General features: G+C 34.1%; 4 protein-coding genes across 4 annotated transcripts in view; 1 reads left to right on the forward strand and 3 right to left on the reverse strand.

The window, feature by feature from the left end:
* LOC107481379 (nicotinamidase 1) overlaps positions 1 to 507 on the forward strand; it is a 2321-nt gene extending 1814 nt beyond the window's left edge. Inside the window, exon 5 of the mRNA XM_016101661.3 lies at positions 185 to 507. Within this exon, the coding sequence (XP_015957147.1) occupies positions 185 to 262 (78 nt within the window). The 3' untranslated portion in view covers positions 263 to 507. The remainder of the gene's footprint in view (positions 1 to 184) is intronic.
* A 1728-nt stretch (positions 508 to 2235) lies between these two features.
* On the reverse strand, positions 2236 to 4722 carry LOC107481153 (protein NETWORKED 2D-like). The gene has a single exon (XM_016101370.3). It carries the CDS (start codon positions 4720 to 4722, stop codon positions 2236 to 2238), a length of 2487 nt encoding a protein of 828 aa, XP_015956856.3.
* Positions 4723 to 5902: 1180 nt separating this feature from the next.
* Positions 5903 to 8240, reverse strand: LOC110278775 (uncharacterized). Its single transcript, XM_021137030.1, has 4 exons — positions 6881 to 8240; positions 6719 to 6816; positions 6334 to 6421; positions 5903 to 6108 (listed from the first exon to the last, which is right to left on the reverse strand). The coding sequence occupies exons 1-4, from the start codon at positions 8238 to 8240 to the stop codon at positions 5903 to 5905; spliced, it is 1752 nt and encodes a 583-aa protein (XP_020992689.1).
* Positions 8241 to 10015: 1775 nt separating this feature from the next.
* On the reverse strand, positions 10016 to 12125 carry LOC107481378 (uncharacterized). The gene is made up of 2 exons (XM_016101660.3): positions 10840 to 12125; positions 10016 to 10316 (listed from the first exon to the last, which is right to left on the reverse strand). Exons 1-2 carry the CDS (start codon positions 11309 to 11311, stop codon positions 10261 to 10263), a joined length of 528 nt encoding a protein of 175 aa, XP_015957146.1. The 5' UTR covers positions 11312 to 12125; the 3' UTR covers positions 10016 to 10260.
* Positions 12126 to 12814: the final 689 nt, after the last annotated feature.

Consider the following 12814-nt stretch of genomic DNA (forward strand, 5'->3'; position numbering starts at 1 on the left):
TTACATGAAATGGAACAGAGACAGTGAATAATATTTGGCAGTGTATACATGGTTATCGACAATCAAGTTGCATTAAATATGATTAATTTGGTCTTGCAAAAAATTTAGAAGATTGAAAGTGACACACTATTGTTATTACTTAAAAACGTTTCTGTAAAAGTTTTCCCCCCCTTTGATGTTGCAGGAGCTGATGCATCACATTGGCCTTTACATATCCAGGGGAAGAGGAGCCAAGATAGCATCAGAGGTCTTATTTGATTAACCGAAAGAGCATTAACTAAGTTTTAGTGTGTTAACGCTGTTATTATAGTTTTAAAAGTGTTGGACGAATGTTATTGTTCTGGACTTGTTTTCTTCTTGTCCTTGACATAAACTTATTTGTACAAATCAGTCCTGGTTAACAATAGTATTTTTTAGAAGTGTGGACCACCAGGATATTAATCTTGGATGTGAAACGGTTTAATTTAGGGTGCAGAAATTGGGTCCTCTAATTTTTGGAGTACAAAATCGGACTTTTAAATTTTTTGAAATCGAACCCTTTGATTTCTATTTAAAAAATTAAAAAATTGAGGGACACAAATTGGATTCTTTAATTTTGGTATCTTCTACAATTTTAAAAAAATACTAAAAACTATAATGGTAAGATATATTACTCATCTTATTCCAAAGAACAAAAAAATTAGCCTCTTTTCATCATGTAGCTTATTAATGATTATCTTATCCTATTATGCGTCTAATCTTTTAAAGGTTCCTTTTGGTTCTGAAGTTATTTTTTCTTTAATTATTTGTAAATAATGAAAACAACAATTAAAGATGTAAATTTGTATAATTCTAATATAAAAAATTTATGTTTTATTTTTAAATAAACAAGTTCAAATTCCTGAATAATAAACTATAAATCTATAATCCATTTCAAATTAAATTTTAGATGAATAATTATATGAAATTATATACAATAAAATATTTTTAATATAAAACATTTTAAATTTATCATTAGTTTACATATTATCTAATCAATCTCTAAATAATATTAAAATATAATATATAGTATAATTAATTTACATTTTGCACATGACACAAGTCTCACTCTAATTTGGTATAATACTGTAATTTTCAAAATTAACTTGCAAACTCCTTAAAAAGTTATTTAAAGTAAGAAGTTAAAAAAAAGAGTAATGTTACACATCATAATTGATTTTTGTTATATTAAATAGACCAATTTGATTGGACTAATTAACAAAAAGACTTAGATGTATAATATTATTTAATAGAAAATAACTTCTCCTCTTCTCAAAGCTATCATATCATTGTCATATCATTGCAAATTTAAAATAAATATTTTTATGATTAAAAAACAATCACAAAATAATTTATTTATAAACTATTTTTAATATAAACTCTTATCTAGAATTTAACTAAGTCGTTTATCCAAAATTCCAAACAGACTCTATCTCTATCCATAATGCTTAGCTTGCAACGAGCAACTAGTCTAAAATTACACATAAAGTTCGCCTATGAAAATTTCTACCATTTTTATCCTCCAAACAAACATTGCTGAAGGTTACATGCTGGATTGATTCCACTTCTGATACTGCATAGTGCATAGTGCATACTTCTTCAGCTTTATCAACTAACTAACAATATCCATTGTGCCATTGTCCTTCTTTGAATAACCAAATAATAAAAGCCAAGTCTAATAGAGTTTCTCAAGAAACAAACATAATGATGCTGATGCATAAATAATTTTTTAGAGATTTCAATTTTTAAAGATGCACCAAACCAGTGGAGGACTCAGAAATATTGGCACACATATCCGCTGTTTCTGTCTCATTTCTGCTCAGTCTTTACAAGTGGTTTAGTGTTAATAATATGTCACGAACATCACGTACGTTTAAGATTCATCTGCAAGGTTGATTCCATGATATGTGAACATTCAAGTGAAGGAAACTTTTTCTTTTGAGGAAAATGAGAATTTGTTTACTTCACTTTCAATGAGGATGTCATAGTAGTACCATTGCACATAGCATTTTGGTGTTTAAAAGACATGCAGAAAATGTAATAGTTGAATATGTCAGAGATAAAGCACAGAATAAACAAGCACAAAATGAATATCTTCCTTTCAAGTGGAAAAGGCACTCTAATATCTCAACTCAGCTATCTAATGAAACCAGTCAAAGAATAATAAAAGAAGAGCCGAAAAGTAAAACAAAAGCAGTACAAAAATTGTACACATGGCTACTTATCTTTTGAACCACGGTGTTTTTTATGCATTCCAGGGGTCATTTTTGAGAAGATGTTTTTATTTTGTTTCTTTGGTTTGACGCCAAAGATAAATGACTTGAGAGGAATCCGGTTATGAGACTCGGAAGATTTAATTGGCTGGTTTTTATTGTGAGTTGATAGCCCAAATTTCTCAACCATCTTTAGAAGAACCTTCTCAACATCAATCTGGAGAGTTGTTATGATATCAAGACCTGTTTGGAGTCCATCAGAAATCTTGTTATTCCCTTGTTTCATGTTTAATAATTCGCCTTGAAACTTGGCTGCTTGATAGCTTGTGAACGTGATTTCATCATCTTCAGCACTGGATTTCAAGGCTGTTAGTATTTCTTCCTGCATATCACACAAGGACCTGAATCTCTGATCAAGTTCTTCTTTCAGCCCTACAATGCTTTCCATCCACGCTTGCATTTCGATTCGGATGGCTGCAAGGTGTTTGTAAAGTGGCCGTACATCTGATCTCAAAGAGTATCTTGTGCTGCTACTTCCCTCTGAAGATTTCCATTTTTCCTCAAGTTTTCTTTCCTCAATCAGCAAGTCTTTGACCTGGGTTTGATATCTCTGTATCTCAGTGATAGTAGCAGTGAATCTCATCCAGAAATCTAAATTCTCCTCCAGAAGTTCATCAATGCTCATTCGGAACTTCTCTTCAATGGCTGATATAGGCTCAGGCTCTTCCATATTTAACATTTCCTCAATGGGATAACCCCTTGAAAGGGTGGGTTCTCTTTGTAAAATCTCCTCAATGGCTTGAATCTCTGCTGTCTGCTCTGGAGGTAAATCTTTCATAGCCTCGCTTCCCTTTAGGCTTTTCTGCAGGAGACTTAGTTTCTGACGCAGGAGTCTAATCTCTTCATCTTTCATGGCATTTGCACCCCTCAGTTCTTTAAGCTGCAAAGATGAATCAAAGAGAGCATCTTGAGTTTTCTTCTCTAACTCAGCAAGCTGGTTCTTCACCTCTTTGTAATTCCTAAGAGCATTGGTATACTCCGTCAGCAAAACTTTTTCTCTGCCTTCCAATCCCCTTGTGAACAACTGCTGCCAATCTGGGCTATCTCCTAGTGCTTGTGTCGAAGCAGTCTTCGAGTCTAATGGAGATTCCCTCTCTGCCGGGGTTGCCTCTTCTTGTGCTGACATATTCTTAGCCTCAACCTCCTCCTCCTCCTCATCAGACTTCACATTCTGTACTTTCTCCGACAGAGTGTCAAGGTTACATTGTGCTTCCGTGAAATGAGTTTCAAGGTTGCTATTCTGGTCTTCAACAACTCTGTTTAGATTCTGTACTCCATGCAGCTTTTCTTCCATTTCTCTCAGTTGATCATTCAACTTAATCTTGTCATTCATCATAGTTTCCTTATCACATTCAAGAACTTTAATAAGAGCATTAAGTTCATCAGTTTGTGCTTTCCATCTCGCTACAAGAGCTGACTGTGAGGAAACAGCGGATTCTAAGCTGACCACTTTGTTGACCAGCTCATCAATCTTCTCTGCCATTTCTGTCACAGTGAGAGTTGTATGAGAGCCAGCCTCAAAGTGTTCTTTAATCTTCTCCTGTAGTAACTGCACCTCCTGTTGATGCTGACTTATTTTATCAGCGTCTTCTTCCAACTCCTTTGTTTCTGCATCATCTTTTGCATCCTCTGGATTGTCATGTAACTCATTCACCAGAGACATCAACTTCCCCCGGGTTTCCTTGACCCTTTTGGACTCAACCCTGGTTTCATCTTGAGATTCTGCCTGTTTCTGTTGCAAGTGAGCCAATGTCTCTTGGCAGGATTTAAGAGCAGCTTCTGCCATCAAACGGCGAGCTTCCTCGTCCTCAATAGCAACACCTTGGCCGCCAAGCTCATCTTGAAACTGAGAAACTTTCTCCTGAAGCTTCTTGATCTGCTCGTCAGTGTCCTTGTACCTAGCAACGGAATTATCATAAGAGCTTTTCAGAAACTCTTTAACAGTTTGTAATGCCAGAATCTGTTTCTGGAGCTTGTCAACCTGCTCAATTAACTCGTCTTTGGTCAAACCAGATTTCTTAGGAGGAAGAGTGAATTTAACTTTTGTGGCTGGCTTCTTAGTAGGATTGAGCTTCTTTGTTGCCGTCTTTAAGAGATTCTTCAACTCTTTTGTTGGAGGCATTGGAATATTCCCCTGCATGAAGCCTTCGGGTGGGGTCTTCTTATTGGGTCTTGGTGATCCACCATCATCTTCATCTTCATCAATGTATGTGACTTTATCCGGACAGTTAGCAGCTATGGTGTTGTTGGCATTTTGCAAATCTCTTGATAAGTGATCGTACCGATCAGCCAAAGATCGATAGGCACGAAAACATTCTTCCACAAAGTTGATCAGCTCCGGTCTCCTTTTGTAGTACATTTCTGCTCTCTTTCCGAACGAGTCTCCCTCTTCCTGTAACAGCTTCAGAACAGCTTGCACTTTTTCCTCCATATCTGCACTTTTTCTTATATCTTTTAGCTTCACATAAAACCTATCATGTTCCGCTCAACCTTATAATATATATATACCATTTTATTTGCACACAAATCAAACTTAATTTGGTTATATTGGCTGCGTTTTTTTTAACAGAAAGACAGGACACTCGCACAAAATCATATTTGACAAAAGAGATATAGATAGAAAGGATACTAAACACTAACAAATGACACAATTTATTTTTTATTTTTTTTTATTATTTTATTAATTTTTTATAATTATATTTTTATTATTATATTTTTCATCTCAAATTTTTTAAATAAAAAATGATAATAAATTAGATTTTCATAATTTGTTATAATTTATTACGATACAAAACACAAAATTTTGTGTCTGTCTTGTGCTTGTGCTGTTCTCAAAAACAATAATAATAATAATAATAATAATAATAATAATAATAATAATAAGATAGTATTGAAATGAAAGCAGGAAAATAAAAGTGACCTTGGAGGTTCTGTTCCACCCATTTGGATTGCTTTGTTCTGATGTGACTGGCCCACCACCATGTATAAGCATTGCTTGCAGCTCTTTGCAACATATTGGTCTGTTACTTGGTGTTCTTTTCTTGTGTAAAAATGAGAATCAAGAACATGCAAACGTCACTCCATGTGTCTAGAGAGGAAACAGAGGACATTTGAGTTTCTTCACAAGAGAAAATGAAAGATTGGTTTCAGCATAGAGGAAGAGAGAAAGTGTGATGAGTAAGTTGTAGTAATGAGAACATGGAAGAGAGTGATCCTCGCCCGAACTTGATGTCCCAACCTTCCTCCTTTGACTGCAAAACATAGACTAAATCATCCATCCACGTCGCAACTCATGCCACTTCTCCATCCTCACTTCTTTTGCCAATTCAAAACATCAACTCATCATTATTCTAAAAATATAAATATTCTATATACTTATTCTTTGCTAATTTATATACATGTTCAATAATTAATACTTTGGTTTCAGACAAATCTATAAGTTTTTTTTTTTCCAAAGATAATAGGTTATATTTCATTAATTATTAAAAAATGAAATACAAAGATGTCCAAAAGTAGGACAGCATAATAAAAGGTGGGGATTTTCTGGTGCATGGTCGAAAAACGAAGAAAAATCTTAAAGAAGAAAGAATGATAATTCAAATTGAATGCAACTAAGAGCTTGCCTCATGGAGATGACGACCTAAATTGGGAGTTTTTTGCATTTCACGGAACAACTTGATAGAGCTTGCTGGAATGGCAGACGGCATAGAAGTAGAACTTTCAAAAATCAACTGGTTGCGAGCTTTCCAGCAGTTCCAACAAATGATGGCAAGCAATTGAGGATTACGGTCAGCATTCTTCAACGGGTTAAGTATCTCTGTTGATGCAATCCACCATGTCCAAAAGTCGTTAGAACTTTGAGGGGGAAGACAGTCACGAAGATAACTCTGAGACCATACGTCTTTAATTCTAGAAGTAGATAACCCTTAATTAAGATAACCCTGAATTAGTCTATTTTGTTCTGCCTTGTGTAGCAAGAAGGAGAGACCTTCTGCACAAAAAAGAAAAAGATAGGGGGATAGAGGATCTCCTTGTCGAATACCTCTATTTGGTTTGAAGAAACCATAAGGTTGTCCTTCCACAATAACAGAATAAGAAACAGTTGTCACTAATTCTCGAATCCACATGATCTATCGAGAGTCAAAACCAAACTTCTCCAATATAAACCAAAGAAAGTGCCATTCCACCCTATCATATGCCTTACTCATATCTAATTTTAGCGCCATTTCATTTTCGAGACCCCTTTTTTTGTTCTTCAAGTAATGCATACACTCGTGAGCAATTAGGATATTATCAGAGATTAATCTGCCTTTAATAAAAGCACTCTGCGTAGGGCTAATTAGTCTATTCATCATACTCTGAAGCCTATGTACAAATACTTTGGAGATAATCTTGTAAAAGACTGAAGATAGGCTTATTGGTCTTACCTGAGTCATATCTTTAGCATAAGAAATCTTCGGAATAAGACAGATCTGAGTGTGGTTAAAACTCTTCAAGATTCTGCCCCCAGAAAAGAAGCTCTTAACTGCTCGAAACACATCACCACTAAGTATGTTCCAGAAGCTTTAAAAAATTTTTTGCTGTCATACCATCATCTCCTGGGGCACTTTGAGGATGAATGCTAAATGTTGCGCGTTTCACTTCCTCCATAGTCACTGGTCTTTGAAGCCTACGGTTCATGTGAGCTGTAACCTTAGGTTCAAAATCAGTAAACAGAGGTTCAAGGTTCTCATGACAAGTGGAGGAAAAGATGTCCTTGAAATAAGATTCAGCCACAGAAGCAATACCAGCATTTGAAGTAGCCACTTCACCATCATTGCCAGTTAGTTGCCAAATTCTATTCCTTCGGGTTCGATTTCTAAATTTCTGATGGAAGAAAGCTGTATTCTGATCACCATATTTGAGCCATTTGACTCTAGACTTATCTTTCCAATAAGATTCCTCATTTTGCAATGCTTTTTCAAGTTTGTCCTCTATTTCTGAAATGATGTCGCCTCCATGAATTCCTGCTAAACGAAGTTCCTCTAATTCCGATTGTAGTAAATCAATCTCCACCTTTGAATTAGATCTGTGTTCTTGCTGCCATTTGACAATCTTATGCCGACAACGCTTTATTTTTTGAGCTAGGATATACATGGCTGAACCATCAATCTGTTCATGCCAAACCTCTTTAACAATCTGGCGTATTTCATCATTGGAACACCATCTTTCTTGGAATTTGAATCGGTGTTTAGATCTCTCAGTTCTCAGATTAGAGTCTAGGAGAAGAGGGGCATGATCCGAGCCTGATTCTGACAGTCTAAGAACCGTTGCATTGGGATAGAGTTGCTGCCAATCAACTCCTACCAGGAATCGGTCCAATCTTTCCTGTATCAACTCATCACCCCTCCGTCTATTTGACCAAGTGAATGGTCTTCCGACCATACCAATATCAATCAGGAAATTATCATCAATAAAACTATTAAAGGTTTCAATAGAAAAAGGAGATTTAGCACCCCCACCTTCTTTCTCCAATTGATTAGAAATGGCATTAAAATCCCCCATTAACACAACCTTACCATCGAACTGTTGGGTGACTGAAGTTAATTCAGCAAATTGAGCCATTCTATGTTGATCATTTGAACTGAGATAAACACCTAGAACACCATATGGATCATTAGAACCAGCTGTCAGAACTGATGCCGCAATGAAAAATCGACCATGCTGTAAAATCTGAACAGTGCAACCATCCCTCCATGCCATTGCCAAACCCCCTAATAATCCATCCGGATCTACAATAAACCATTCCTTGAAACCACAAGATCTTAGTTTTCCTTCAACTTGTCGAGATTGATTTTTTGTTTCACAGATAAAACCAACCTCGGGGGAGTAGGATTTGCAAATCCTTTTAAGATTGTGGATTGTCAGGGGTCTCCCCAAACCCTGACAATTCCACGAGAGCAGTTTCATATTTCTTTGGGTGCCAGTTGAAGGCTGGCACCCTCCACCGTCATAGCAATTATATGAGAGTTCTGAGTCTCTGATTTGTTGCTCATGGTGTAGAGAAAATCAGAATTGGTATTCAATGATTCCAAAGAGACATAAGATATATATGGAATGAGTGAATTAGAAAATGGAATGAATTAAAAGAGCAATGAATTGGGAGAGAAAACAAAAATTAGGGAGCTAAGTGGGAAAGAAATTAAGAAAAAAATAAAAGATAGAAGAAGATGGAAAAGAATTTGACGAAGAAAAGACAAAGAAAGGTGTAACCATGGAGGCGGCGTAGTGAAACCCTAGCAGAGCGTCGGGCGCTAGACAAATCTATAAGTTACTCCGTTTCTTCATACAAATTTTTATTAATATTATTCTCTAATAAAATAAAAGGACAAATTAATCGTTAATATTTTCTAAAATAACTAATTAGTCTTGAATTTTTTTTAAGAAGAATATGATTGAGAGATTAAATTATCTGAAATTTTTAAAAATAAAAAAATTATTTATCTTCTTTATTATGGACAAATTTTTGTTTCAGATCAAATAATTTATCTATTTTTTTTTTGTGAATAAAGGAACACACTCTTGATTTTATTTAGTTAACTTTTTAATAAAGTTAACCGAAATTATCCAAATGATCAAATTTTGGTTTGATAGTTAATCATTAAAAAAATTACATAAGCATAGTAAAATTTTAATATAATAACATAGTTAATTGTTAAAATAACCAAACCTTGATTTTATGGTTGATATTTGTATGGCATCCTTTTTTTTGTATTTTAAGATAATTCTACTCTATGATATTCTGAAGGGCGAGATATATTTTAATTTCTTGATTATTTATTCATGGTTGAAGAGATTTTGAATTTTTGTTGGATGATAAAGGGCAGAGTCTTATATTAGGAACATTGAGTTGAGAGGTGAATATAATTTAAAGAGAGGTTAAGAACGAACACTTTTTATTAATATTAGTCAATAGTTTAAGTTAATATATTATTTTTATTCTATTAAAAATTAGAATCTATAATTTAATTTGTAATGTTTAGAGTTAGTCAAGTGTTGATTAAAATAATAAAGAAAAATATCTATTGTTTGATAACTTTAAAAAACAACCTATACCAGAAAATAAGAAATGTTATAACACAAATCATTGAGGGGTTTGAAATACCCTATTTCTTGCATGACACCCCATCCAGTTCCAAATTACTTAACTCATTCTCTTAACTCATTCTCCTTGTAAAGCCTTGTGCTTAAAGAAAGTGTCATTTTCTCATCTCATCTAAAAGAAAAGTGTTTCTTCTATGGAAGTGTATAGATAATACATTTACCAAGAATGTGACAGAATGCCAAAGAATCAAACTACTCTAAGACACTTATGGAGATATGACAATAGTACCTAATGAACTTTCAGTTACAAATCATTTTCAGCCGGCAAATTGCCACCATTCTACATGTGATAGCCTTTGGTTTCACTTCAGCTTCATGTGCTCCACTACATCCATAGGCCATTATTTTGGTACAAAGAGTTTTAAATGATTGCATTGGACTCAAAAGAGAAATGAATGGCAAACTAAGCCATCAACGTTAAAGAACAAAATATATTTTGCACTTCACTAATTATAATCTCATAATTTATGTACTTTTTTTGCTATTTGATTCATTCGGCTAATCCATCCAAATAGAAAAGGCCGTGTTGTTGGCTTCTTTGAGTTGCAACCGTAGAAATCTACTCATAACACAGAAGCATATAAAGAAAAAAAAGTTTACCAATACAATAATATTGAATTAATAATATAAATTTTTTTTAATCATATTTTTGCTACCTTTTTATATTCATCTGTACATATAAATAAGACAATAGAAAACGGTATCTACAATGAAGGGACTAGGCAATAGGCATTCAAGCGTCTCTAGCACTTTTTTATTGTAATCTTCATTATCTTTCTAGCTACCAATAGGGTTGAGAATCATAGAAGATGAGGTTGGTTTCTTCCTACGCTTCAAAATTCTGAAGACAAGCCAGCCATTGTTCCATGTAATTCTTCCCAGCTGCATATTTTCATAACTGTGTAAGCGACTAAATAAAGGAAAAATGCTCAAAATGATAAGAGTAAGAAGAACCGAAATCAATAGAGGTTTGAACTTACAAAGAGATGTCTAACCCAAAATCAATGGCTTAAAAAGAAAATCATATATATTCAAAACAGTACTAGGAAAAATTACCAAAGGAATGACTTTGACTTTGTGCACTTGGATTTGGCAAAACATAAGCCTCTAAACCCTTTCACTTGTATAACTAATTCCCAAGAATCAATATAACAGAAAATAACAAATCCAATTTTACAAAAGGGCCAAAAATATAAAAAAAAAAGGCAACATTCCTATAACTTTTGTGAAAATGGTACAAATTTCTTCATATAATCAATGAACAACAAGGTCAAACCAACCCCAGATACTAGAAAGATTACTCTCAACATAAAAACAAGCTCCCTTTAACAAAATTAGTAAAATTAATAAAACCAAAAGTATATGGGAAGAAATTAAAAAATGCAAAGCAAAAAAAAGAACTTACTTGAAGAAAACTCATAAGGGAGGTTCTGGATGGCACTCAAGAGCACGTTGTTTGAAGCTTCTTCCACCTCCTTGCAGCCATGTCTATAGCAAGGAACCAGGACTGCAAAACTATCATCGTCATCATCATCAACATCACTACTCTGAAAATCAGAACCAAGTGGCTCCAACCACCCAATGGACCAATCAGAATCATAATCATAATCAGAGTCAGAACCATCAGATGGAACCAACACAATATCCTCGTACTCATCCCTATCAACCCTCCTCCTCCTCTCTTCCCTTCTTTGCCATTTCCTTCTAACCCCCCTCTGAGCTGTTGGTGGGGCCATCTTTGTCTCCCTCACCAAAGGGAACTTCACCATCTCAGAAGAAGATATTGGTGAATTCACAGTGGTGCTATTATTACAAACTGGCTCCTTCTCCTTCCCACTCCACAAGGGCCATGAGAAACGGGTCAACGACAAAGCCATGATTTTTCAAACTCCAAATAGCAGCAATTCAAATCTGAAGCTAAGCTCTCTTTTCAAGCCAATATGTGAAAGAATGAAGGAAAAAGCCGCAAACTTTGAGGTCAACAAAAAATGGTTCCTTTTCAGTTGCAGCAGTTACTACTATATATTAGGAAATGATCAATATAACAAGAACAAAAATGGGGGCATGAATGAATCTAACCCAGCTGAGAACAAGCTCATTCATATGAATAAACCAATAACTTTGGAGAACAGCTTCTGTAAAAAATTTTGCAAGGTCCTTCTTTTTCTCCCTCAAATATCAAAACCAGTTCAGCAAGTTAATCAATTATACTTGATGGTCCATTTAACAAAACCGAGACATAACGGGGGAAAAAACAAAGCCTTCAACTTTTTGAAGAATTTGCTAAACCAATTTAAAAAAAAAAAGTGTATCTTCAGAGTTTAAAGATAGCAGAAAGCTAACTATCAGAATTTTCTAATACAAAAATTTTCATCATCTTCTTTGTTTATTGTGAAAACAAGATGATAAACAATAAACCAAAAGGAAGAGCTGAATCAAAGGCAATGGAGGAACAAGGTTTCTTTTTTTTTTTTTTCACTAACACAGCAGAGTTTTTCTTTTCCTTTTTCTTTTTTTGTTTTCTTAATTTATTGGGAGAAAGAAAGAGAGAAATTGTGGTGATAAATTGATAATGTTGAGAGTGACTCGGTGAGTTGGGAACCTTAACTCGGTAACTCAGTGTGACTCCATGGAGCAAAAAGGTCTCCCCAAAACCCTTGGGTTACGCTGAAGAAACAATTGAGACAAGAAGCTTTCTTTTCAAGTCATAGAAGATTAGAAGAAGATATTTATTTCTTTATTTCTTTTTTGTTTTTTGTTTTTTATTTTCTTGTCTTGTCATATCTGACGGTTGAGATTTCGTCGTTAATTGTGATCCTACGCGGGGAGCAGCAGGGTCTTACTGCAAACCCTCATTCAATTTCCGATGGCCCAATAGCGTGGTGAATTTGAGGCCCCGTTTTCCGACACGTGTAAACGAGTCAGCCTCTGTCTTGTTCACTTTTTAGTTTTCTTTTCTACCTTTTTTTTAATTTATTATTTTTTAAGATTCTTTATAATTTAATTTAATATATTTTATTAGATAAAAATTGTAATTTGTTTTATTAAAATAATAATGTAATTAATAAACCAATTCTAATCATAACGAATTAAATATAATATCTGTTGCTCAATAAAACATAAAATGAATAAAATTTTAAATAATAAAATAAAAATATCTCGCTTTTTATAAAAGATAGAAAAATAAAAGTTATATTTAAAAAAAAATACATGATAAAAGAAGTAAGAACATTTGAATAATAATTTTTTTCTGTGTCGTCAATTAAAAAGTAAAACGGTAGAATAAAGGAGAGAAAAAACAGCCAAGAATAAAATTTATTGAAAAATTGTAAAATAGCTTAATGGATTAAAGTGTGTTGTACCTATAACACAAGAGTTAT

The sequence above is a fragment of the Arachis duranensis genome, chromosome 3, assembly GCF_000817695.3.
Source record: "Arachis duranensis cultivar V14167 chromosome 3, aradu.V14167.gnm2.J7QH, whole genome shotgun sequence".
NCBI lineage: Eukaryota > Viridiplantae > Streptophyta > Magnoliopsida > Fabales > Fabaceae > Arachis > Arachis duranensis.